The sequence below is a fragment of the Pholcus phalangioides genome, unplaced genomic scaffold (assembly GCF_987345545.1).
Source record: "Pholcus phalangioides strain wild (caught in Gottingen) unplaced genomic scaffold, Ppha-v1.0 ptg000015l_1, whole genome shotgun sequence".
Taxonomy (NCBI): domain Eukaryota; kingdom Metazoa; phylum Arthropoda; class Arachnida; order Araneae; family Pholcidae; genus Pholcus; species Pholcus phalangioides.
The window spans coordinates 3,321,548-3,347,629 of NW_028301608.1; the positions used below are offsets into that span (position 1 = coordinate 3,321,548).

At 35.1% G+C, this 26,082-nt stretch overlaps 1 protein-coding gene across 2 annotated transcripts in view; it reads left to right on the forward strand.

The window, feature by feature from the left end:
- The window catches only part of LOC149075256 (solute carrier family 41 member 1-like), a 41,466-nt gene that overhangs the window by 10,268 nt on the left and 5,116 nt on the right, over positions 1 to 26,082 (forward strand). Inside the window, exons 3-10 of one of the 2 annotated variants that reach the window (XM_089242573.1) lie at positions 198 to 674; positions 6,263 to 6,370; positions 7,595 to 7,666; positions 8,100 to 8,244; positions 14,764 to 14,910; positions 15,575 to 15,722; positions 15,841 to 15,914; positions 17,859 to 17,993. In XM_089242573.1, the coding sequence (XP_089098699.1) occupies positions 198 to 674; positions 6,263 to 6,370; positions 7,595 to 7,666; positions 8,100 to 8,244; positions 14,764 to 14,910; positions 15,575 to 15,722; positions 15,841 to 15,914; positions 17,859 to 17,993 (1,306 nt within the window). The remainder of the gene's footprint in view (positions 1 to 197; positions 675 to 6,262; positions 6,371 to 7,594; positions 7,667 to 8,099; positions 8,245 to 14,763; positions 14,911 to 15,574; positions 15,723 to 15,840; positions 15,915 to 17,858; positions 17,994 to 26,082) is intronic. The other variant, XM_089242574.1, reaches the window with a different exon arrangement.

The following is a 26,082-nucleotide window of genomic DNA, read 5'->3' on the forward strand; positions in this document are numbered from 1 at the left end:
AAGTTCATTTTATGAATTTTTGTAAATTATAAATCAACTGTGAAAACTTTTTGGAGTGACCCTTACAATGCTTTTTGTGCTGATTTTTCATAAGTTTTTTTAATGCTGTTCTAAATTCTTTTCCCCAACTCTGTGTAGTTAATGAGCGATAACGTAAAGCAATACTTTTCTTTTTTTCCCATATTTTTCCTTTTCAGCGTTTTGATGTGAATCGAATAAAAAATTTATTTCTAGAAGATCAGTCATTTCGTCTGTCACTCCTTTTGGCACCCAAAATGGTAATTCATGCAATCATGGAAGGGGAACTATCCGCCTCTCTTCCTACGGCTGATTGTGAACAGTCTGAGCTTCTGTCATTGACAGTCACTGGACCAGATGACGAATGTCTGCGCAGTCCTGACTCAGTTGCAAACATCCTTCCAACTTCAGTTAACAGCAATTTGCTTACAGGCACAGTGAACGAGACCTATGAAGGCAGCATCAAGGATGGATCAGTTGATCTGGACGATAAAGATCAGAGCGACGTTATCTTAGGATTGGATGGTGATGGTGAAACCAGTGATTCGGAATACGTAACAGAGTCGTTGCGGGCCATGATCTTTCAAGTCTTCATTCCATTTCTAATTGCTGGTTGTGGAACTGTTGCTGCAGGAATCGTATTGGATATTGTTCAGGTTTGTAGTTTTTTTTTTCCACAAATTTTAGCAACAAGTAGCCTAAATGTAGAAAAACTGTTATAAACTTTCATAAAAATTTTGGGAACTTCTACGAAATAGTGAGAGATTTTTTTTCAGCATGAGAGTTTTCTAATTTGTTTTGTGCCAGCTGTAGAATGATTTTTTTTAATTCCCCTCCCACATGTTAAGATGGTGCTGCTTGATGCAGGGTTGGTAAAAAAAACAAAAACTGTTTTTTTGGTTTAAATAGCATTAGCATTAACATTAAAAACAATATTTCTGAAAAATTATTCAAACTTATAATAATTAATTGAAATAAAATATTTGTTGATTTAACACTATTCCCGTATTAATTAATCAAAAATATTTCTTAACAAAAACCAACTTTTGCAATTTAATTATTTTTTGCTTAACTCAATGGTATACTTTGTGTTTGGAAATTTTTAATGTTACTATTAACCATATAATATAAAGGGGTGTTTTCTCCAGTTACTTTCATTATACTTAATTAGGAAGCTATTTTACAGAAACTGATAAAAATTAGGTGAACATAATGTATTTAATACAAATACAAATACAACGCCACAACAGGCAAAATGCCCAACGAGGTGGCTGATAAAAAGATGCCCATAAAAATATGGTTGTCATATGTTTCAAAAATACAGCAACCCAATTAAAAATGCAATTAACACAAATTACAAACAATATATACACATGATAAAATATTATACGATGCCCATAAAGATTACTTATGGTTGTCTTATTCTAAGAATGGATAGCTTCTCGATTTACCCCAACATGTTTATCGTATTTCTTTTTAAACGTGTCAATTGTGTTACAATTTACTACCTCCGGGGGTAAGCTATTCCATTTATTAACAACCCTATTGGAGAAAAATTCCCTGCGACACCATAACCTTGCATTGTCCCTCACCAATCGATACTGGTGTCCCCTTGTAAAAGCAGTCGATTGGCGGTGTACTAAAAGTTCATGGTCCATCCTATCCATCCCATTGAAAATTTTGAACACTTCGATCATATCTCCTCGACACCTGCGTTCATCCAATGTAAACATATTCAAAAAATGAAGTCTTTCTTCATAACTCAAGCCCTGTGTGCCAATAAGGACACGCGTAGCTCTTCTCTGCACCCCTTCAACCAAGTCTATGTCCCTCTGTAGGTATGGTCTCCAAAACCTTACAGCATACTCCAGTCCAGGACGAACTAAGCCTCGAAAAAGAGGAAGAATGACTTTAGGAGAACGCGAAGAGACCTTTTTGAAAATGAGACCAAGCATTCTATTCTATTTTTTGACAACCGCTGAACAATGTTCAGAAAACTTAAGCCGCTCGTCAATGAGAATTCCCAAATCGGTGACTCTAGTTGCATCCGGGATAGTGACACCATTCAACTCGTAAGAGAACCGTTGGTTGTTCGAACCAAAATGAGCGACCATGCACTTATCTACGCTAAACGTCATGCTCCATTCATTTGCCCATGCTGCAATCTTGTTTAAGTTGGTCTGGAGCAACTCCCTATCGCTTTCATTCCCGATTACCCCCATTAGCTTCACATCATCTGCGAATTTGCTAGTAATTCCATCGATACCCTGATCGAGTTTATCGATAAAAAGTGAAAAAAGTATGGGGCCAAGGACACTTCCCTGAGGAACTCCACTTGTGACGTCTGTCCAACCAGAGAATTCCCCGTTCACCATAACTCGTTGCGACCTATCTCTTAACCACGATTCTATCCAATTCAGCAAGTTGCCCCCTATTCCAATCTCGTGTAAACGCTTCAAGAGTTTGCCATGTTGGACCCGATCGAATGCCTTCTGGAAATCAATGTAAACAACGTCGACATTTAATGAAGCGGATAATACAAATAATGCAGATTAATTGGCAATTTACGATATACAGGGTAATTGTAACTAAAGTTCTGATTTGAAACACTATATAGAAGAGCCATTGTCAAAATGACTTGAAAATTTGCATTAATATTCTTGTAGCAATAGAATTTTATATGGCAAAGAGGAAAAAAATACTTAAAAATGAAAAATTAACGACACTGTACTCATCCAACTAAGATTGCTTGCAGAATGGGAACGATGGCCATTCAGGGCAAAATGATAACTTAATTAACATTACACAATTTCATAATTCATGGAAACATCACAAAAATGAAGTACTTAAACAAATAACTGCAACTTACTCAAGACATGTTCAATATATTGTCTACCCCAAAAAATGGCAATGAAATGAAAGCACAAAAGTGCTTGTTCAACAACAGATCAGACTATGTCATGGTAATGATGGGATATGCTTGCAATTCACCAAAGTTTGCAATCCAACCTCTGTTCATAACATTTTGATTTTGAGGTTACCCCCCTTTCCCCCACAGCCAGAAGTTGCAAGGGTTGAGGTCAGGTAAACTGACGGCTGGCCAGGCGTCGGGCCATTCTGTTATTGTCAAAATGTTTCTTCAGCAGCTGCTTTGCTGGTATTGTGATGTGCATCTTGATAAAAGTTGTGCTATCCACACACTGATGCTGTTGAACTATTGAAATGATGTGGTTGCACAAAATAGATTATACTGTTGGCCAAGTACAGCATCATCTACTTACACTTTTTCTTTACTTTTGCCAAAAAAATTTCCATTGCTTCAGGAGCACCCATGCAAATTTTCAAGTCATTCTGACCAGTAGCTCTTATTGTAGTTTTGGAATAAAAACTTTAATTGCAATCTCCCTCTGCGTATAGCTGATTATTTTTCATAAAGCTGTTACTACTATACAGTAGAACCTTAATTAACTGGGCTTAATGGTGAAAGTAAAAAAAAACACTATCGAATATTAAAACTGGGTGATGAGATGTGATACTTCTTATGGGAAAGAAAATGAAAATGTATGTGAGGTAATGTAACTACTGTAACACTGGTCTTTGTGTCCCTTAGGGGCAGCTGGTGTCTTTATTAGAGTATAAGACCACCTGTCCCTAGCATGATGGTGTCACTACTGGTGCTGCTTCTTTGTGAAGGAAAAAACAAACCCTGTGAGATAATACACCACTACATCAAGATGTGTAATGTAATCCTTATTCATGAATTTGCTAAAGATATAAAGCATGAGAATGTAGCCAATAGTTAGAAAATCTGGCAAGAATGAGAAATTTTGGCTTCTATTTAGAACTTTAAACAACCCCAAGGTACTTAATACAAAAAAAAATTATATTCAGGCCACTTTTATGAGATTTTTTTTGAAAAAAAAAACCACTTATATCATCTTACACTATTTAAAGATGTACCATCAGAATATACCCCAAGAATATAAAATGTGGTAAGAATAAAACATATTGGCTAATAATGAACTAAATATATTTTTCAAGGAAAAAAATTATATTTAGGTCACTTTTATGTGCTTTTTGAAAAAAAGACTGGTTTTTTTGAAAAACCACTTGGTTAAAAACATCGTGGTTTAAACCAAACAGCCCTGGCTTGAGTTGTCTTGAAATGCATAAAAAAGATTTGGTACCACCAAAATTTAAAAAAATAAATATTTGATATGTCCTTGTCACTCTAGAAGCATGAATGTGTCTTTTAGAAAAAAAAACCCCATGGAAATGATGTTTGAATATACTGATGTTTTACTCCACCCATGTTACATGTTTGGAAGTTATTTTTCTAAAATGTTTTGTAATAAGTGTTTCAATAAGGATACACATTCGAGTTTCAGGCAAACTTAGATAGCAAATGATTGTACTATGATTACTTACGCCGATGATTCAGTTCTTTTATATTCTTCCAACGATCTTAATACACTAACAACTAAAATAAATCAAGACCTGTGCTTAATCAGAAAGTGGTTCCTAGCCAATGATTTAACCCTAAATCTTTCAAAGACTAAAGTCATTCATTTCAACTTAATTTACTCTGAAATTGATTTTAATCTAAAATTCCATAGCCCAATATGTTTGATGAACCTCGACTGCTCCTGCCAAAAAATTCAGCAGGTACAAAATATCAAATATCTAGGACTTAATATTAATAGCAATTTAAAATGGAAACTTCATGCGCTAGAAATAGCGAAAAAACTACGTTTTATTGTATATAAATTCTATTATCTGAAACAAAAGGTAACAGCAGAATTTCTGAGAGTAATTTACTATGCCTGGTTTTATTCAATTGTCAATTATGGTATCATCATCTGGGGTGGCGATTACAAGACAAATCTGCTGCCTATTTGTTCTATTCAAAACAGATGTTTTAAAACTATTTACAGTGCTCGTTCTCAAATCTCAATTTATAGAAATTTAAACCTACTCCCCATAAGACATAACGCCATCTACCGAATCATACTCTACATATATCGTAATAAATCAATATGCACTCAAAGAGAGTCCATATCATTGAGAAGACCAAACGAAATTTATCGCATACCCTCATTTAGAAAAGAAATATTTCGCAAACATTTTTACTACCTTGCTCCTAAACTATTTAATGCTTTACCGTTGGTAATGCAGAATATATCTAGGTTTGCATCATTTAAAAAATCCCTTTTTGAATTTCTAATAGCAATAGACGATATAGATGTATATTTTCAATTATAGAAGCGAATTATATTATTATCCATACGCCTGTAGTTGCCTCATATCAATTGTTATTATATCAAATGTGAACTTGTATATCAGAATAATTATTAGAAAAATTTATTTGAAAATTCATTTCATTATTTAACTATTCTTTATTTTTTTATTTTTTTTATTTTTATTATAAGTTTTGTGTTATTTTTTTGTTTCTTTCGTCTTTATCTTTAATTAGTTGCTCTGTACAGGCTCAGGCCTCTTGACAACAAATATTGAGATTTCACTGTTTCATGTATTATTTAACTTTGGAAACAAATTTGGAAATATTTGAAAAAAAAAAAAAAAAAAAAAAAAAAATAAGGTATCCAACTAGCTGATAAAAAAAAGTGATAATGTCTTATTTTTCCTTAAATTAAAAATAGTGTAGCAGTTTCATGCATTGTATTGGCACTGTTTATGAAAGCTTCGCCTATTTTTAAAATCAAAATATTATACCACAGTCATTAAATCTCTTTTTCAGTATTTTCTTATTTGTTGTGTGTTTAATTTTCTTTTAAAGAGTAATCATTGATATTTCTTTTTGAATAATTTTTTTTTCATTCATGACCTTGTCTCTAGTGAAATAAGGTGACAGGTTTTCAAGGCCAGAACTATTTCCAAAACACCTTTGATATTCAAATTATTCTGTTTGTGTGTGTGTGCATCTTGCTATTGATTTATGGTTCCTGGCACTGATTGCACTGTTTTTTTTTCATTAACCGTGATTGAAATATTCTGGTTATGAATTTTCATTAAGTTCTGCTGCGTCAAGCAAATCAAGGTTATAATTCTGCAACCTTGTGATTCCAAGGACAACTGATTTTTTTAAAAATCAGTCAATCACTTTAAAAATTTGCAGATATATTTATTTTTTAATTTTAAAAATAAAATATTACTGACTGTAAACATATTTTGCAATACTTTTTCTTTCATGTCAATAATTTTTTTTATTGTATTTCTGTTGTAGGCTTGGCCTGTGTTTGAAAATGTAACACAACTATTTATATTGGTACCAGCTCTTCTCGGTCTCAAAGGAAATCTAGAGATGACCTTGGCTGCAAGAATATCGACTCAGGTACTGACATCCTGACATGGTGTAATTTTTTGTGTTGGAAATAAGTGAATGCTTTGTCATCCTGATACTGTATAGTTGTAAAATATAAAATGCCTGTGTATCTCATAAAATGGGATAGTTTTGCTCTTCTATTTATTATTTCTTTTATGTGGCAAGTCCTTGTAGTTCACCTTGGTTAGAATAGAACTGTTAATGTGGATTATGATCAGTGACGGATGAAAGTCAAAGCCCCGGGCGCAAAAGAAAATATCGGGCCCCTTGAATTGGAAAAAATGTTAAGTTTGGGTTTTTCGGGGCTCTTTAGAAGTTAGGGTCCCGGGCATGCTCCCGCCGTTAAATCTGCTTCTGATTATATATTTTTAATATCTGTATACTATAAATCTCTAAAAAATTTTGGTTGTAGAACTAAAGCTGTTTGCCTCCACTGTAGGAGGTCCATTGTGAATGTAGCACCACTTGTAAATATGATCATAGCATCATTATGAGGACAGCATTTTAAATTACAGAAATCATGTTCAAAAATACCTTTTTTGGAACAGACTTTCTTTTTGAGGTCACCTTGACAATAATATCCAGAAAGTCTTTTCTTGATGGTTTGCTGGCTGAGGAAAAATTGCCTTTCTCTGGAGCAGAGAATAAATAGCTCTCCTATTTAGTCTGCAGGCTGATAGCAATAACTTAAGGAGAGGGGAGAATTTCGTACAACTTCAGCTATAAAATGAACCAAGACTAGATTGAAAAAAAGTCTAATGTAAAACCAGAATTTTATAACTTTAGACAAAGATTTTCCTGTGTTGTGATAACAATACTGGAATGATAACAAAATATATAATATTCTGATGAAAATGTCTATGGTATTAATAAAAAATAAGTACATAAAAAAATCCATCAAAATTCAATTGAACAAATGAAAGAAGGTTTTCTTGTACCTGTAAAGAAACATGTACATTGGCCATGACCTCGTGCTAAGATAAGCTGTTGCTTTTGAGTTTTCTTTTTTTTTTTGCATATAATATGTATAAAAATGACACTTTTGTACAAATTAGCAAATTTTGTGAATTTGGCCAATTGTGGCAAAAAAATCTTTGATCATAGTGGTGTTAGCAGTGCATTCCTCTAGGATAAATTGTGTATAATAATGACTTCTAATGTTTCTGAATTGGATACACTTTGTAATTCTATTGTAATTTTTGTATCAATATATTTAGGAAAGTCTTATTTCAGGCAAATTTGGGCCAACTTGATAATTTACGAGAACAGTGGAAAATGACCTATGGCAATATGGCCCTTGTCCAGGTAAGTAAGTATCGTGCATACATTTTTCTATGACAAATTGATTTTTTTCCCTTTGTGAAACAGAAAATTCAGACATTCAACAAAGGTTTCGTGTAACAGTTATAAATTGTTACTAACCAAAATCCACAGTATTTATTGGAATAAGTTTGATTTCCATTCATAAATTCTGATCAAAATCAAGATATTTTTTACATTTAATATAGAAGAGAGAAGAGTCCAGCATTTTGAAAAGCAGTGTCTCATTAAGTAAAATTTATTTCATCACATTTCATACTTATAATTAGTTCACCCAGCTAAGGTTTAATGTGGAGTTGAGAGCAAAATGTTTTGAAAATGTTGCTCAGGATAATGTATGTTGCCAGTGCTTTTTATGCATCATATTTGATTTGCACTGATCTTTGTAAACATTGTAAAGTAAACTTCTCTATTTCAGTGCCAAGCTACAGTTGTTGCTTTTTTTGCTGCTGTTTTTGCGATTGTAGTTGAAATTGTGCAAGAACATTCTTTCCATATACATGAGGCTACACTGCTCTGTGCGAGTAGTCTGATAACAGCATCTATTGCAAGTTTGATTCTTGGTAAGTGATATATAATTTATACATGTCAAAAACTAAGGCAGTAAGTTGAATGATTCTTGTTTTTTTTCACAAATTTTTCATGTATGACTGGTTTATTTTTGACATATGATTTGCTTTTTTTTTACTTTCACCCGCAAGTTTTTTCTATGGTTTAATTGATTTTTTTCTTACAGTTATTCAATTGTTTCTCCTCTCTTTAGTAGATCTAACATGACCGAAACAGATTTAAAACACTTGCTGTGCTCATGCACAGCTGCAATTTCAAATTGCGAATATAGCCTTTTTATCGGCAATACACAAACACGAGAACACAGCTGCATGATCTTTATTTTTTTTTAATTGGCGTTTTGCCAGTTATTGTATCAACAGCTGTTTATTCTTGGTGGAAGGTCACAATGAAAAGTCTGAGATATAGAAAATGAAAAGAATAATGAAAAGTCTCTTTTTTGCTGATGAACAATATTAATTTCAAGAAGCAACGGTTCAATATGAATGATGGTATCAAGGATTACTGTGAATTCAATGTTTTTGCCCTTGGAAAAACAAAACATTGCAATATAAATTTTGCTCAATTTTATTGAGATATCTGAATTTTTCTTTCTTGATCAAAATGTATATTTTGTCTTCTTGAAAAGAATTGTATTTTTATTAATTGCATTTTTAATTAGGTTACTGTATTTTTTAAATATATGGCATCCATATTTTTATGGGCATCTTTTTCTCAGCCACCTCGTTGGGCATTTTGCCTGTTGTGGCGTTGTATTTGTAATGGTGGTAGTAATTTTTGCTGTGGTCAAGTTGCCGTTTCTTGTTGTACCCTTGTGTCACTAAAGTTTTCTGACAAGGACGAACCAGGTATCGAACTCGCGACACCTCTAAACATCCTTTGGTACTTTAGGCGAGTATCTTATCAACCGGCTACCGCGACCCCAGCTTTTCATTGTTGTCAACAAGCTGTAAAGAGAAAAATGACCTTTTTTTGTTAATTAACATGTTATTTTTAAACTTCATTTAAATTGACAAATTCCTATTCTAGAATTACATACTATAATTACATTTGCAAGAAATATTCAAAGAATTCTATAGTTTGCTATAAAAGTGTTTATAGAAAGACAAAGAATGCTGCTCATTAGCTGAACTAGACTTTTTCACTAAAAAAGGTTAGCCTCCTTTTTCATCCACTTTACTTTATGCAGTTTTGTTTTATTTGATAATTTTGTGCAATTAATTACATAAAGTGAAGGACACTTGCATGTATATAGGTTCTCATACACATACAAAGACAGGCAAAATGCTCAACAATCCAAAATAAGAGCAATTATCAGAAACAAACTAATGAGACTAAAATAAAACAAAAAAAAAGTCATGATAAAATAAAATACATTGCCCATAAAAAAAATCCATACTTAGACATAACAACCATATAGCTTCTCGATTCATCCCATTGTAAACATATTTCTTTTTAAACATGTCAATTGTGGTAGAATTCATGACTCTTGATAAGCTCATTTATTCACAAACCTTTAGAGAAAAAATCCCTGTGATTCCACAACCTAGAGTTGTCCCCTATTAATCAATGCTGGTGTTCCCCTTGTTAAAACACGTGATTGATGGTGTCTTAATAACTCATGATCCATTCTGTCCATCCTGTTTGAAATTTTAATAACTTCAATTATATCCCAGACACCCTACATTCTTCCATCGTAAATATATTCAGAAAATCAAATCTCTCTTCATAGCTGAAACCTTGTGTATACCAACGAGAGCACATGTGGCTCTTCTTTACATCCTTTCAACCTTGGTCAGGCATTTTTTCTATAACCATTCGGTTGCTCGAGACAGCTTCATTTGCAGTGTACATAATGACCAACCTTCCAGATATTTGACTTCAATGTCTGTAATATCTCCAGCTGGCCCAGACGAGAGCTAATTTTCTAAGGGTGAATTTTAATTAGAGAAAATGATGTAAAAGAAATTATACCAGACTTGAGCGAACCATTAAATTCTTAATTTTTATTTACATGCTTGTCAGGCTCTTAACAAGACTACTTCCATCTGTTATTGGAAAGAAAAATGTTTTGGAACATATATATAATTAACCATATTAGAATTCTCTGGTTGGACAGGCGTCACAAGTGGAGTTCCTCAAGGAAATGTCCTTGGCCCCATACTTTTTTTTACTTTTTATCGATAAACTCGATCAGGGTATTGATGGGATTACCAGCAAATTCGCAGATGTGAAGCTAATGGGGGTAATCGGGAATCAAAATGATAGGGAGTTGCTCCAGGCCAACTTAAACATGATTGCAGCATGGGCAAATGAATGGAGCATGACGTTTAGCATTGATGAGTGCATGGTCGCTCATTTTGGTTCGAACAACCCATGGTTTTCTTACGAGTTGAATGGTGTCACTATCCCGGATGCAATTAGGGTCACCGATTTGGGAATCCTCATTGACGAGCGACTTAGGTTTTCTGAACATTGTTCAGCGGTGGTCAAAAAAGCGAATAGAATGCTTGGTCTCATTTTCAAAAAGGTCTCTTTGTGTTCTCCTAAAGTCATTCTTCCGCTTTTTCAAGGATTAGTTCGTCCTGGACTGGAGTATGCTGTAAGGTTTTGGAGACCATACCTACAGAGGGGCATAGACTTGGTTGAAGGGGTGCAGAGAAGAGCTACCCGTGTCCTTATTGGCACACAGGGCTTGAGTTATGAAGAGAGACTTCATTTTTTGAATATGTTTACATTGGATGAACGCAGGTGTCGAGGAGATATAATCGAAGTGTTCAAAATTTTCAATGGGATGGATAGGATGGACCATGAACTTTTAGTACACCGCCAATCGACTGCTTTTACAAGGGGACACCAGTATCAATTGGTGAGGGACAATGCAAGGTTATGGTGTCGCAGGGAATTTTTATCTAATAGGGTTGTTAATAAATGGAATAGCTTACCCCCGGAGGTAGTAATTTGTAACACAATTGACACATTTAAAGAGAAATACGATAAACGTGTTGGGGTAAATCAAGAAGCTATCCATACCTAGAATTAGACAACCATAAGTATTCTTTATGGGCATTGTATAATTTTTAGCACATGTATATATTGTTTATAATTTTTATTAATTTCATTTTTAATTGGGTTGCTGTATTTTTGAAATATGACATCCATATTTTTATGGACATCTTTTCCTCAGCCACCTCGTTGGGCATTTTGACTATGGCGTTGTATTTGCATTTGTATTAACCAAGCATTTCTTGTTATATTTTAGCAATTTAAGAAATATTCTTTCCAAACATCCATAAAAAATTTTGTATCTATGACTACCAAGGTCCAGTTGTCCTAAAAATGCCATAAAAAAAATGCTCTAAAAACAAATACTATTAAAATAAAACAAATTTCTTTAAAAACCGATTGTCCTAAAGTGAAAGGAAATTTTTTTATAGTATTAAAAATCACATGTAAATTTATTCTCAACACAATATATTTCACTGAAAACTGTAAATGAAATTTTTCAAATATAAAATTTATAATTTATGAATAAATTTAAGAAATCAAAAAGATATGAAGTTTTTGCAAGTTTTGTAAAAACAAAAAATTCTCTCAACATCAACAGATGTTATTAAGAATATTGAATCCTTTAAAGGGGCAATTAAAAATCACTAAACCCCCTTCAAAATGCCATATCTTTAATGAAGTTGGCTTTCTTCCGACTTTCAGTAGGTGCAAACTAAAGGGTATAGGGAAAATTTTTACAATGAGAAAACTTTACAAAGTACCTGGACTTGTCAATGATAAAATAGGAGGCGTTTATGGAGGCAAAATATCTTGTCATTGCTGCTTAAAGGGTTAAAAAATCTGATTTAAAGTTGATTCCACTTCAATTTCAAAATTTTTAGACATTCCAGTCAAGACATCTACAATTTTTTCCAAGTCCGCTGGTGTTTTTTCACCATTTTGTCCGATTTCATAGTAGCAAATTGGCCTAACACACCTGAAAAGCTTCACTGACTTTTATCCCTACCATCAATAAGTTCCCATGTCTTCTTTCTGTAAGAACTGGATGGTGGAAACACACAAAAATACTGTATGCCATCTGCCTTTCAAATATTTCCCTGTCCAAACAGATTTCGAAATCTTTATGTATCATACATATCAAAATCATTCAACATGAATTCAGAGATTATAAAATTTTCCCTGTAGTACATGCAAGTATTTTTCATGTTCTCAGTCAATCGTTTTAAATAGTGAAAAAAATTGCTCAAGCTCAATAGGATCAAAATTCTACAGTTTATTTTTTTTCACGATAATTTTTTAACCTTTTCAAATAAAGAAAAAAAATTCTTAAAATGCTAAAAAATAACCTAACACGTGGAAAATTGCCTTCGAAGGGGAAAAGTGTGAAGAATGTGCAAATGCTATCAACATCCAGGCCCTGATGATTACGATCAATAACACAGGTCTGCGATGGAAAAAGCTTTCTTGAAAATAATTTATGTTTCTTATAGTAGTGTTTTGGATGCTAATTACTGGAAAAATAGTTAAATTCCATCATGTCAATTTTTTGAGATAAAGTGAGAATTTCAATAGTAATGCTTAGGCAGCATACAAACCACATTGATACTTCGCATTAAAAAAAATCATAGTAAATCATCGCCAAAGATAATTCAGTGATTTTCGGGTATATTGACATTGCTGATTCCGAATCTGTCATTAGTTTTGTCATATTGGCTCTACTTCTTGAGAAAAAGTGGAAATCAAATTTCAATGGTAATACATAAGCAGCATATGAATCACATTGAAACTATGCATTACGAATAAATATAGTAAACTATTGCCAAAAGTATTTCATCGATTTTAGGGCTTATCATTATAATTGTCATGCACAGGAGGCTTAGGTGCAAGAATGCAGATCGGGGAAAAAGAAAAACCCTCTTGCACTCGTCAACCAGAACAATCCCCATGTATCTTTTTCTCTTCCTCCAGGCCCCCAACTAGAATTCACTCCCCTGCAGTTTCTTTTTTTCCCGGATCAGTTCTTTCTTGCACTTAAGCCACCTTTTCATGACAATAATAAAGCTAGAATATAAATTTGAAGTATGTATTTATGAGGTGAAAAAATAAAAATAAGGTTTTTTCACAAAACAAATTCATGTGATAGAAAAAAATATGGATTAGATTTTTGGAATAAAGGCACTGAAATATAAAAATCAGTTATCAAAACTGATTTTGTTTGAGCTATTTTTTGTAGACCTGTGTAATTTGTCATATTCAAATCACATGCTTTATATAGAGATTTTAAAGCACCATCTCTCTCAGTAAATAGTTAAAGAAACTGAAAAAAGCAAGTTTTTTGAAAAAAAAAAAAAACCAGTTGATTTAATTGTAAACTTTGGTTTTAGTAGGGCTGGGAATTTTGATTACAATTTTCAACTGGTTAATCAAAAATTTTTAATCGATTAATCAAATTTTTTATCGTAACCATATAATATTAATAGATGCAATTAAAATATTTTTATTCATTTCATGCACCTGTAAGTAAATGTAGGGAATAGTGGATTAAGAAATTAACTGCCAACTTGAAGCAATTTAGAATGCTTAATATATTTTGTCAAATTCTGGATGTTTTTCTTTGGATCTTATTTAAAAAAAAATCTGTTATTTTAGATTGATTGGTCATTGATTTCGAAATTACTTTCAACTATACTGTTGCTTGTTTTAATACATAGAAACTCTCCCAAATGGTACATGTGAGGAGGACAGCTGATGCTGCCAAGAATAGGAAAACTACTGTTCATAGTGGTGTGGCACCGCCGCCGACACGTGTGAGAAAAGAAAGCCACTTCCCCAGAGTGATGATTGATGTATGTGCTCGAAGCACCATCGTGTGATTATTCGTGTTATCACTCAGTTCGTTTCTCATCCTGTACATAACATTGTGTAAATAAAGTCTGTCCCTTCATGTAAGATAAAATGCATGTCTGTCTTGAATTGAAACTACACGCAACTGTCTAACATACGTCCCGACAGTGGAAACAACAAATTTTATTCTTTGAAATCAAAGTCATAAGTTTTTGTTGAATCGAATTGCATCTCTCCATGGCAAAAAGTATGATCAAAATATTGATTCAAATATTTTTAAATATGGTCGCTTACCAGAATACTATATGTAGGCGCATAATTTAAGAATTCCATTGGTTTCATTGAACAAATCAAGTTAAATTTCCAACGTTTAAGTAGATTTTAATCGAATTGATCGAGTTGATTAACTCAACTAAAACTTTTAATTACAATTAACAATTGATTAATCGTACCAGCCCTAGTTTTTAGGATTTATTTTAAATATTTACATTGCCGATACTTTTTGTTTGATCAGCCTTCGTTTTTTGTTAACATAGATTTCTTTAGTTTTTTAAAATATTTATTTGAATATTTTAGTATTTTAAGAGCAATTTGCCTATTGTGTTTGTATATTTCATATTTTTTACAGACACATATAACTTAATTTATTTTGATTGCAGGTTTCATCACAGTTGGTGTTGTTTTGCTCTCAAGAAAAATACATATAAATCCAGATAATGTTGCTACACCTATTGCAGCATCTCTTGGTGATGTCACAACACTTGCATTGTTGGCATCTATCAGCAATTATCTATACGGAATTGTTTGTAAGCAACCTTTTTTTCTTATTTCGCTGATTTATAATACAATGGGAATTTTATACCCCAAAAATATTAAGATATATAAAGCAGGGTTCATGTTAGCAAGGTTTCATTTGTTCGTACCCTCCAAATTTTTATACATTTATGCCATGTACATGTACTTATGTATATATAGTAGAACAATTTTATTCCATTGCGTATATATATGCAATTTTCTATGAAAAGTTTCAGAATAATCTCTAATTATGGTGAGAAAAGCGCAAATGTATCGAAATATATTATTTGCGAATGAGCAATGCAATTGCGAAAAGAGGAAAACTTGCAGGGAAAAAAAATCGAGTTGTTTATATATACAAGAGAAATGACATGAAAATTTATTAACTAGCCAATCCATGGACAATTTTGAAAAATCAGTTGTGGTGACAAAAAGTGTATCGTACCGACTTAAGCTTTTTAGCTTTTTGTGTCAAGTTGAAGAGGTTTCTCCTCATTTACTTTAGTATTATGCCAACCATGAAAATAATAAATGTTGAGTTAGCCCAGTAATCAAATTACTTGCATGTCAAGTTATCGAGGTTCTACTGTAAAAAAAGTTTTGAATATTTGTGTAGTGCAATATGGGGAAACATTTAAGGTAGTTTTAGCATGTCTTTTTCTCATATTTCCACAGTGACTGACAATTGGGTTGCTCCTCTCCTGATTGTAGTCTTCCTTTTGATGGTTCCTCTTTGGATTGTCATCGCCCTACGAAGCAAATACACTAAGAAAGTATTATATCATGGATGGGTACCAGTTATAAGTGCGGTGTTGATTTCTAGGTAGGTTGTGTTTGTGGTATTTATGAACATGCATTTGTTGTTTGGTCTGCTAATATTTTTTGTGTATGAGAAATATTTTAGCTTGATTGGAAAACTAACCGTATTTCATTATTTACAGTGCTGGGGGTTGTGTGCTAGATTTCGCCATTGCAAAATTCAAAGGCATTGCAGTCTACCAGCCTGTCATCAATGGTAATGAATTGCTCTTTTTTTAAAAAATAACTCCTTTCTTATACAAATGGTGCCTCACAATTTTATTAATCTTTTGCGAAACTAATATCTGATGGTAAAACTGTCAAATTGCAGAAAAATATTTTGTCTAAATCTATGGAAATAAATCAATTTTGCTGACATTCCATTAACATATTTTGTAACATTAAATAACTAAATGATTAAGTGCACAATTCGTTGAGTCTTAAATGGAGGTGAAGAGAGCAACTGCCCATTAGTCTTCAACATATAAGAAAACTTTGAATTACAGGAGATTTGGTATTCTGAAAATGAAAGTTTATACGAAGTGATCTATATTTATGTGCATCATCAAACTGGCTAACCATTTAGTCTTCAGTGTACAGTGATACCTCAGCTAACAAAGATGATTTGTTCCGGAATCATGTTTGTTAGCTGAAATGTGAAATTCCATAGGTGTGTATGGGAAAAGTGTTTGATTCGTTCCAAATATGGCTAAAAATTTAAGGGTAAATTTTTCACACCAAGATGTACTAAAAAATATACAAAACTGATTGAAAGCTAAAATGAACAACTTTAAATTAGGTGAATGAGAATTTCGAGGAAGATGAGAGATATTGAAGACCTTTTTATATTACACTGTGCATAAAACCAACTCCAGCTTTAATAGACTAAAGCTGGTGTTGACACAACCCAGTTGAGTTCGTAGGTGTCCCCAACCATTTATGGTTTGCAAGCTTATTTCTTTTATTGTACATGCAGATGGAAAAGATATGTGCCTGGAATGTCCAGACTGTTCAGTGAAGGTGTTAAGAGTTGTGCTCTGAAAATATGAGCTCTTTTTTTCAGTGCATTTTCTATCTATCAAATAGAATATGAAATTGAAAAATTTTTCAGAAAAAGTGGAGGTACATCTGTAAAAGATTCCATGATTTTCGCTATGATTGTCATGATTTTTCGCTAAAATTCAACTCGCGACACTGCCTTTTTTATGTTATGTGCATCCATATCAACAAAAATGCCCGTTAGCCCAATGCCTCGGTTTCGTATACATCACGTGCAATATTCATTCAAAAACTATAAAAAATTACAAACATTGAAATTTAATGAAATCAGTAGGCTTTTTTGGATATTGTGATGAAATGAATGTGGAAAAAAGTGTTTATTTCTCCACCGGGAATCAAACCCAGGACCTCCTTCACACAAGTGCACTGACCATTATACCATAAAAAACTGTCTTTTTTTCCTTCAGACACATGCAATGGGTAATGTAGGGGGTTCTCAAACTGTGCGCCTCCAACCTTTTGTTGGAGCTGGTGGAGCATGCGGATAAGCATTGAATAAGGAAAAGGGGGGTTCCGCGGGTGGAAATAGTTTAAGAACCCCTGTTGTGTAATGAGTAGACATAGCAGCCTCTCATAAACTAATGGCCTCCAGGATACAGCAGTAGAGAAGGATAATTTCTTTTCAAGAGGTCCTGGGTTTGATTCCTGGTGGAGAAAGCGACACTTATTTTTCAACTTCAACTGTGCATAATACCCAGAAAGCCTATTGATTTCATGTATCTTAGTTGAGTAGAAAACCATCCATTAAAATTGAATGTTGTATGTTTAAGTTACTTTTCATTTCATATGGAAACTTATTATATATAGAATGTTATTGATGAACATTAGACATTATCCTGGAATAAAATGTAATTTTCAATTTGATTAAAATGAAATGCTTATGAAAATTCATTAGAAGCATCAAAAGTTATTGGATAGGCTGTAACTTTCAATTATCTGTGAGCCGATTTTTAAAGCTATTCAAGCCATTGCTTGACATGATCTATGATCCTATAGTTTTTTGCCTCAGAAAATTAAAATCAAATTTCATTCAAAATATATAATCAGATAAGCTGTTGTTTTATTCAGCATTGATAAAATCATTCACCATATTTGTTGTTAGGTGTTGGAGGAAATTTAGTTGCAGTCCAGGCAAGCAGAATTTCCACTTATTTGAACAGGACCACAGAAATGGGTACTCTTCCACCATCGGAGTCTAAAGCTTGTGTCAGTCCCATCTCGGTGTTCTTTGGGAAAGGTTGGTATAAAATTTATTTTAAAAAATTCAAATCATGATTCCCATTTATCAGCTTAAACATTATTACAGAGCTCTAGATAAATTATGCGATTATTCATTGGTTATTGAATTGCGACATTATTTTGGAGCTATTTTTCTCACCAAAAAAGTTTAGCTTGTTTACAAAAATTGCTCTTAATCTAGATATTTTTCTGTGATTTTTCACTTCCTTTATTATATGGCCACACATTATCCTAGCAATGTCTTCTTAAGAACTAACAAATTATGAAACGTGCTGGAAAATGTTTTAGTGGTAATTCTGACTGGTCTAGCTACGAAACTGTAACTTGAATATACAGTAAAAACTCGATAAGTCGTCACCTCAAGTTATCAAAAAATTATGACGGCTTAAGCGGAGTGCCGTCAGTTCCAATGTGCAATGTTTTGAAAATCGTATAAATTTAAAGTAATATGAAATTTATTAAAGTATGAATCAAGATAACAATATTAATAAAATTTATAGATCGCGAAAGAATAAATAATAGCAATTTTGTATCTTTTTTATCTCTTATTACTTAAATTATTGTGGTCAAATGTACTGTACACTTTGATTTATACTTGAGTAATTTTTAATTTAGACTAACAGAGCAACTGTTAGAATAGGTAGCTTATCTTCATAACAGAACTCTCTATTGTGTGCACATTAATTTTACATAAATGTACATCGAATTTAATTTTAGTTTTTTAATTCTTCATCGGTAGTTCATGATACAACTACAAAGTAATTGCGAACACTTTTGACTTGGTGGAGGGACCCTGGGCAGGATAAAGTAAACCAAAGTATGTCGCCAATGGCGTCGATGAATATGGACTCACGTGGTGTTTCTCTGTTCAAAAATGAATTGGATTATGTTTACCAAGCACTCTGTTCACGTCACAACATGGACACGGCCATGCGTGAAGGTGCCAAGGCCATGATGTGTGAAATGCTGGACTCTATACAGTTTCTGGACGTATTTTTCAAGGTAAAATGTTCAGTCATGGAGAATGAGCAAACATCCCCAACAAAGAACAGTGTAGCTTCAGCAATTTCCATCATCACCACTAGTGAGAAAGAAACGCCAACTGTGCCAACTCTTTCCTGGAAGGGAGTGAACAAGTCTGTGCAAAGCTCCATTGTATCAATTGTATCGCCTCAGGCTAAGCAGGATTCGTTGTCGGCAAACGTCACAACCTGTGACAACCCAGCATAACTACCCAGGATTCTGGTCTGGCGAAATTGGTGCAATCGATACACAAAGGAGAGAGACAAATGATTTCAAAGAAATTTCTAGTTTTAACAAAAGTAAATTTATTAATTCTTTGACAATTAAATAAGTTAGGAATAACAGAACTATTTCTCAAATTTTCATACCGTACATCAATGCAAGTCCGTTGTCTCATCAATCTAGTCCGGCTGCGATCCGAGACGAAACCACGTGGCGGGAAGAGCTGCAAACAACGGCCGAGATGACGATCGGAAGCAATGATCGATGCGGAACCATTCATCAACCTTGTCAGAAGGTCACGACCCGAAGCGGGAAGAGCTGCAAACTCGGCGATTGGAAGCGATGCGGAATCATAAGACGGACGGATGCACGATGACAGGAACGACAACGATTGACTAGAGACGTGGCATGATGGGTCCGGAACCAGCCGGTGATGTAATAGCAACAGAGAGACGAACTATTTCATACTTCAGATGACTCACCCAAAGGTGACCACCTTCACCTAAAGTGATGTATCTCGAGTTGAAAGGCGGGAACGAATGCGGCTTAATGTGAAGTGGTGGCGGGAATTTATACCTATAAAAGGAAATACGGAACGATCCAACTCCTGGGACCGACCATCTCAGAAAAATACACATCAGAGCACAGCCAATAGGAAAATGCAACGTCTAATTTACATAAATAAATGACAATAGATTTTTTATAGGAACTTTTACAAAAATAAGAATGGCAACAATAAATTAAAATGGCGATGTGATCAAGATCGCACATTTTACCGGAATATGAACAATGAAAATATCACAGACTAATTGAATTAACCGTGCACGGTTATAAAAAGGTAAGATAACATAATAAATTCTATTAAAGATTATACAATTACAACTATATAAACATGTTTCAAAAATAAGAGATAGAGGCAGGTTTGGCAAATTCCCCAAAGGTTCCCAACTATTGTTACAAACCAACACCATGACTGGAGCTGGTGTCAATGATGGTGATGATGCCCCATTCACCGATGTGACCAGAAAACGTTGTAGAAGAAATTTACTGAAAGGCTCTCTGGAGGAAAGTTGTCTTTTGTCTGCAGGTGCTGTGGTCCCTAGGGATACACTAATATATCTGGGAAGATGTGAGAAAAGCACTTCAGCTGACGATGTGAAGAACTTCATGAGTTCTGAAGATATTTTGGTTAACGATTGTGAGCGTCTGAGCTCGGAGGCAGCTCCATATGCATCTTTCAGGATAGCTGTGCCTGGTGATGTCGGCACAAAGTTACTAACAGACAGTTCTTTCTGACCAGTGGGTGTTGTGGTACAATGGTTTTACACCCCCGACGTATGCTGACAAATGTTCGAGCTAACCCGGAAACACAAAATGTGTGTAAGGATTGATCAGACTGCTCAAACGAATGTGTGACGCAATAAGCCCAATGGCAATGGTATTAGAATGTACTACCAAAATGTGAATGGGCTTAGATCGAAGTCACACGAGTTTTACACTGCTCTCTTGGCCGGGGATTATGACGTTATTTGCTTAACGGAAACGTGGTTGACTGATAGTGTGTGTGATTCCAAGCTATTTGATTGCAGATATGTAATTTATCGGCGAGATCGTTATGTTCATCCAACCACATGTAAAGGAGGTGGCGTTCTAATTGCAGTTAATAAAAACCTACAAAGCACTGAATTAGCTACATGGTGTTGTTCCCCAGAATCTATATGCGTTAAGGTTAGGCCTTCCGATCATCACATACTCACTATTTGCAATGTTTACTTTCCACCTAAATCTGTAAGTGCTGATTACATAGAGTTCTTTCAAGCTGTTAAAGAAGCATTCCCTGTTTCGAAATGCATGAGCTTATGATCATGGGTGATTTTAATATACCCAATATTGATTGGTCAGTGGATCCACCTCAACCTATCTCAGCTTGTGAAATTGTAAATATTTTGTTGGATAACCTGAACTATCATGGGCTGAAGCAAGTTAACACAGTGCCAAACACCAATCTGGGACTTCTCGATCTTGTTCTTGTCTGCTACAATCGGATAGCGTACCGTATTGAACACTGTGAATGTCCTCTAATTATAGAAGATAGGTACCATCCGTCGCTTGAAATTTTTCTCCAAGTTGAATGCCAGGCGAAATACATAAGAAATTGTGGAATAACTTCCTGTCAGTTCAGTAGAGCCGACTTTGTTAAGCTGTACCACTTGCTAGGAAATTTGAATTGGGACAGTCTCCTTCACATTAATGACGCTGACTCTGTGGTGAGTCTATTCTATGAAAGTCTGCATCGGGTACTCGGCTCTTGTGTTCCACAAAAGAAAGCGCATTGACGTAAATTCCCTCCATGGTTCAACAGTGAAATCATTAACAGCATCGCCATAAAACATCAAGCTAGGAAAAAATATCTTCATACCGGGAGTGTGGAGCCTAAACTTCACTTCTGTTTGGTCAGACGCTTATGCAAGGAAAAGATTCAAACTGCATATAGGGACTACTTAAAACATATTGAAGATGGTCTTCAATGGGATCCTTCATTGTTTTGGCAATTCATAAAGTCCAAACGAAAATGTGACATTATTCCAAGTACAATGCACTTTAATGGCTCTACTTCTTCAATGGCCAAGAAATCGCTAATGCCTTCGCGAATTACTTTGAATCTGTGTTTACGAATAGAAATATTTCTTTACAGTCGATTTCACAAGGGAAGTTTTTGACTGAAACTGACCTCTTCCATCTCGCCCATATGCAGTTTAGGGAAGCTGACGTCTTATGCGCTATAAGGAAGCTCAAGTCATCGAGGGCCATCGGACCAGACTGTATTCCAGCTTACGTAGTCGAAGGTTGTGGTGAATTACTGGCATGTCCGTTAACAATTATATTTAATAAATCATTGAGTACAGGTTGCTTCCCTTCATCGTGGAAATTGGCAAGCATAGTTCCCATTCATAAAAAGGGCGACACATCCAATGTAACTAACTACCGACCAGTTTCGATTCTAAGTTCATTCGTCAAAATTCTAGAATCATTGATTTATGAAAAACTGTGTAATCACTTTGCGCCTTCGTTGAGTCCGTTTCAACACGGTTTTGTTCGCAAACGCTCAACTGTAACCAACCTTGCGAACTTCACCCATGATCTGTCGGTTGCTCTTGACAATGGGGGAACAAATACAAATACAACGCCACAACAGGCAAAATGCCCAATGAGGTGGCTGATAAAAAGATGCCCATAAAAATATGGATGTCATATGTTTCAAAAATACAGCAACCCAATTAAAAATGCAATTAACACAAATTATAAACAATATATACACATGATAAAATATTATAAATGCCCGTAAAGAATACTTATGGTTGTCTTATTCTGAGAATGGATAGCTTCTCGATTTACCCCAACATGTTTATCGTATTCTTTTTAAACGTGTCAATTGTGTTACAATTTACTATCTCCGGGGGTAAGCTATTCCATTTATTAACAACCCTATTAGACAAAAATTCCCTGCGACACCATAACCTTGCATTGTCCCTCACCAATCGATACTGGTGTCCCCTTGTAAAAGCAGTTGATTGGCGGTGTACTAAAAGTTCATGGTCCATCCTATCTATCCCATTGAAAATTTTGAACACTTCGATCATATCTCCTCGACACCTGTGTTCATCCAATGTAAACATATTCAAAAAATGAAGTCTCTCTTCATAACTCAAGCCCTGTGTGCCAATAAGGACATGCGTAGCTCTTCTCTGCACCCCTTCAATCAAGTCTATGTCCCTCTGTAGGTATGGTCTCCAAAACCTTACAGCATACTCCAGTCCAGGATGAACTAAGCCTCGAAAAAGCGGAAGAATGACTTTAGGAGAACGCGAAGAGACCTTTTTGAAAATGAGACCAAGCATTCTATTCGCTTTTTTGACAACCGCTGAACAATGTTCAGATAGACACCATATACACAGATTTTGAAGAGGCTTTCAATCGCGTAGATCATCATGTACTCTTAACGAAATTACGCTCGCAACTTTGTTTGTCAAATGAATCTATAGCTTGGTTCGCTAACTATTTGAGTGACAGAACAAACATCGTTAGTACATCTTTCTAAACCATATACAAGCACGTCTGGTGTTCCTCAGGGGTCCAATCTTGGTCCGTTACTTTTTCTCATCTTTGTAAATGACTTACCGTTGTCTCTTCAAAATAACCGCTGCCTCATGTTCGCTGATGACCTAAAATTTCATCGATCAATTCAGTCCATAGAAGACTGCTTGGCTCTTAAAAATGATATATTTCATCTGAATGATTGGTGTCGTCCCCAAAGCAGAATGTGCCGAAATGTGTGACGTACGTCGCAGAACAACCAGTGCAGGTGCAGAACAATCTGGAAGAATTTTAAGAATAGTGTAGAAAAACGCTATTATGTATATGCAAATTTTTACCGCAGAACATTTTCAGTCAGCTGAGGGCTCGTTGCAGAACATCGCAAAACATTCTGCTTTGGGGGTGTTGTGACAACAACCTTGGTCTGAATGTTTCAAAGTGCAGTGTCGTTTCATTCACGTGAAAATTACATCCATTGCTTTACAATTTCACCGTAGATACAGCAGCTATAGAAAGAAATAGCATGGTAATGGATTTAGGTGTAATTTTCAAGAGTGATTTGAACTTTACCACTCACGCGGAAAGTGTCTTGTCGAAGTCCAACAAGTCACTTGGCTTTCTCGTAAGGTCGTCTGGGCCATTCACCTCAGTTCCAGCGATGGTACTGTAACATAGCCTTGTTGATGCTCGCCTGACCTTTGCCCCTGATGTAATGGTAGTGCATGTGTTATGTTTTATTATTGAGTTTGTGTTGTGTCTATGATACTGTATGTTTATAATTATTTCCTGTCGACTAAAATTTGTTACCTATGGACGTTTTCGGTACCGACGTGTTATGAACTGTTTTAGGAAGAAAGGGAAACTAGTTTCCGAACTTGCCGCTTGGAACGCCGATGTCGATGCATGTGTGTTACTCCTCATTTGCATGCTTAGTGATTTGGGAGCTATATATAATCACGTCCGTGCTTCAAATCAGCCTTCAGTCTCATATAGCGCTAGAATCGCTAATCATCCGAACAACTCGGAAGGTCCGATGTTCCCGTCAGTTGCTGTCCAAGAATGCCGTTCAGGGATGTCTGCTGGTGTCCGTTCTCGATCTTAATGCCTTCGTAGATCTTGCCAACTGCGATCTGGCATTGACTGGCATGGTCAATAGCAGTGATCTGATAGTTTCCTCGTATGACGCTGCAATCTGATGCTACCCTTTCGTCACGACGTCCACCATCAGACTCCACCGCTTGAACGCCGAAATCCACGTGTAGCACGCCGATGTCCATGATCTAATGATGCCTCTTCGTCAACGCCCTGGGTTCGTCGAGATATCCGTTAACAGGACTCCATCACTTGATTGCCGAATACCTTGTGTGGTTCTACCAATGTTTGGGACATAATATCGCCTTATCTACGCCCTGGGTTCGTCACGATATCCGTCATCTGACTTCTACTGCTTGATCGGTGAAGACAAAGTGTGGTTCTGTCGACGTCCGTGATCCAATTCCGCCGCCTCGTCGACGCCTTGGGTTCGTCGCCGAAGTCTGTGTGATTCTACTGACATCTGTGGTCGAGCATCGTTTCTTTAAGACCATAGCTGAGTATCACTTCCGCCCTAGTCGTTTCACTATAAGTATACTTTGCGATTTTCCTACTAGTGAAGGGTTTGCCCTTGAATTGATGTCTTAACTAATGTTTTAATTTGTAATAATAGAAATAAATAGTTGTTTGAAACTGTTTTGTTCATTGGCAGATAAAGACATACGTTGCAGTACGGCTGTATTTCGCGTATGTCTTGCCCTCACTTGAGTATGGCTCAGTGATATGGGGCCATATTCCTGCAGTGATGAACGTACGTATTGAACGTGTACAGAAAAAGTTTTTGAGGTCATTATTCCGAAAGGCTTTTGGGGTGTACGTCCCAGATGCGCCTACTTCGGATCTTCTCTTTTTTTTCAAGATGACATCTCTCGATAGCAGACGTACTAAGCGAGATCTATCATTCCTTCATAAAGTTCTTCACGGCAGAATCGACGACTATTATTTGACGAGCCTAATTAATATCTCTGTGCCATCTCGCGAGCGACGGGTTCATAGTTCCCGAAATATCTTTTATTTTCCTCGTGCAGGCACGAACATTTTAAATGCTTCACCAATTTTGCGAGCATGCAAGCATTGTAATACATGTGAATTCCCTGTTATATTTCACAGGGATTCCATGTTCTACTAGGTACTATATGAATTTGTATATTTTATGTTTTCTCATCTATTTTGGTAGTTTTGTCTTCCTCATATTGAATTCTCAATGTTTGCTTCCGCTGCGCATATATATTTTTGTATTATACATTTGTTGATGATTTTTTCTTTAATGTGTAAATTATTATTATTATTTGCTTTTCTATTGATTTCCATTACTTTTCCCATCTCTGTAATTGGGCTCAGCCTGTTGAGGTGTGTAAATAAATAAATAAAAAGACCAATTTGGGAAAGAATGTCTAATTTTTTTCAACAAAGATATTTTGTTTAAATTTCAAGCCCTAAATTAGTAGAGCCTATGCTTTATGATTATTTATTATCCATCCCCGTTGCACTTTGACTTGATTAATTTGATTCTTCTATTTGCATAATTTTTGATTTCCTTGCACTATGTGTAATCTTTGACGCATCAATAAATTTTGGTTTTGCCGGAGATGCCCTGGGGGGCGGGGGCAAAGTGATTACGTTGCTTCTTGCTACAGAATCTGGCTGTCTCACGG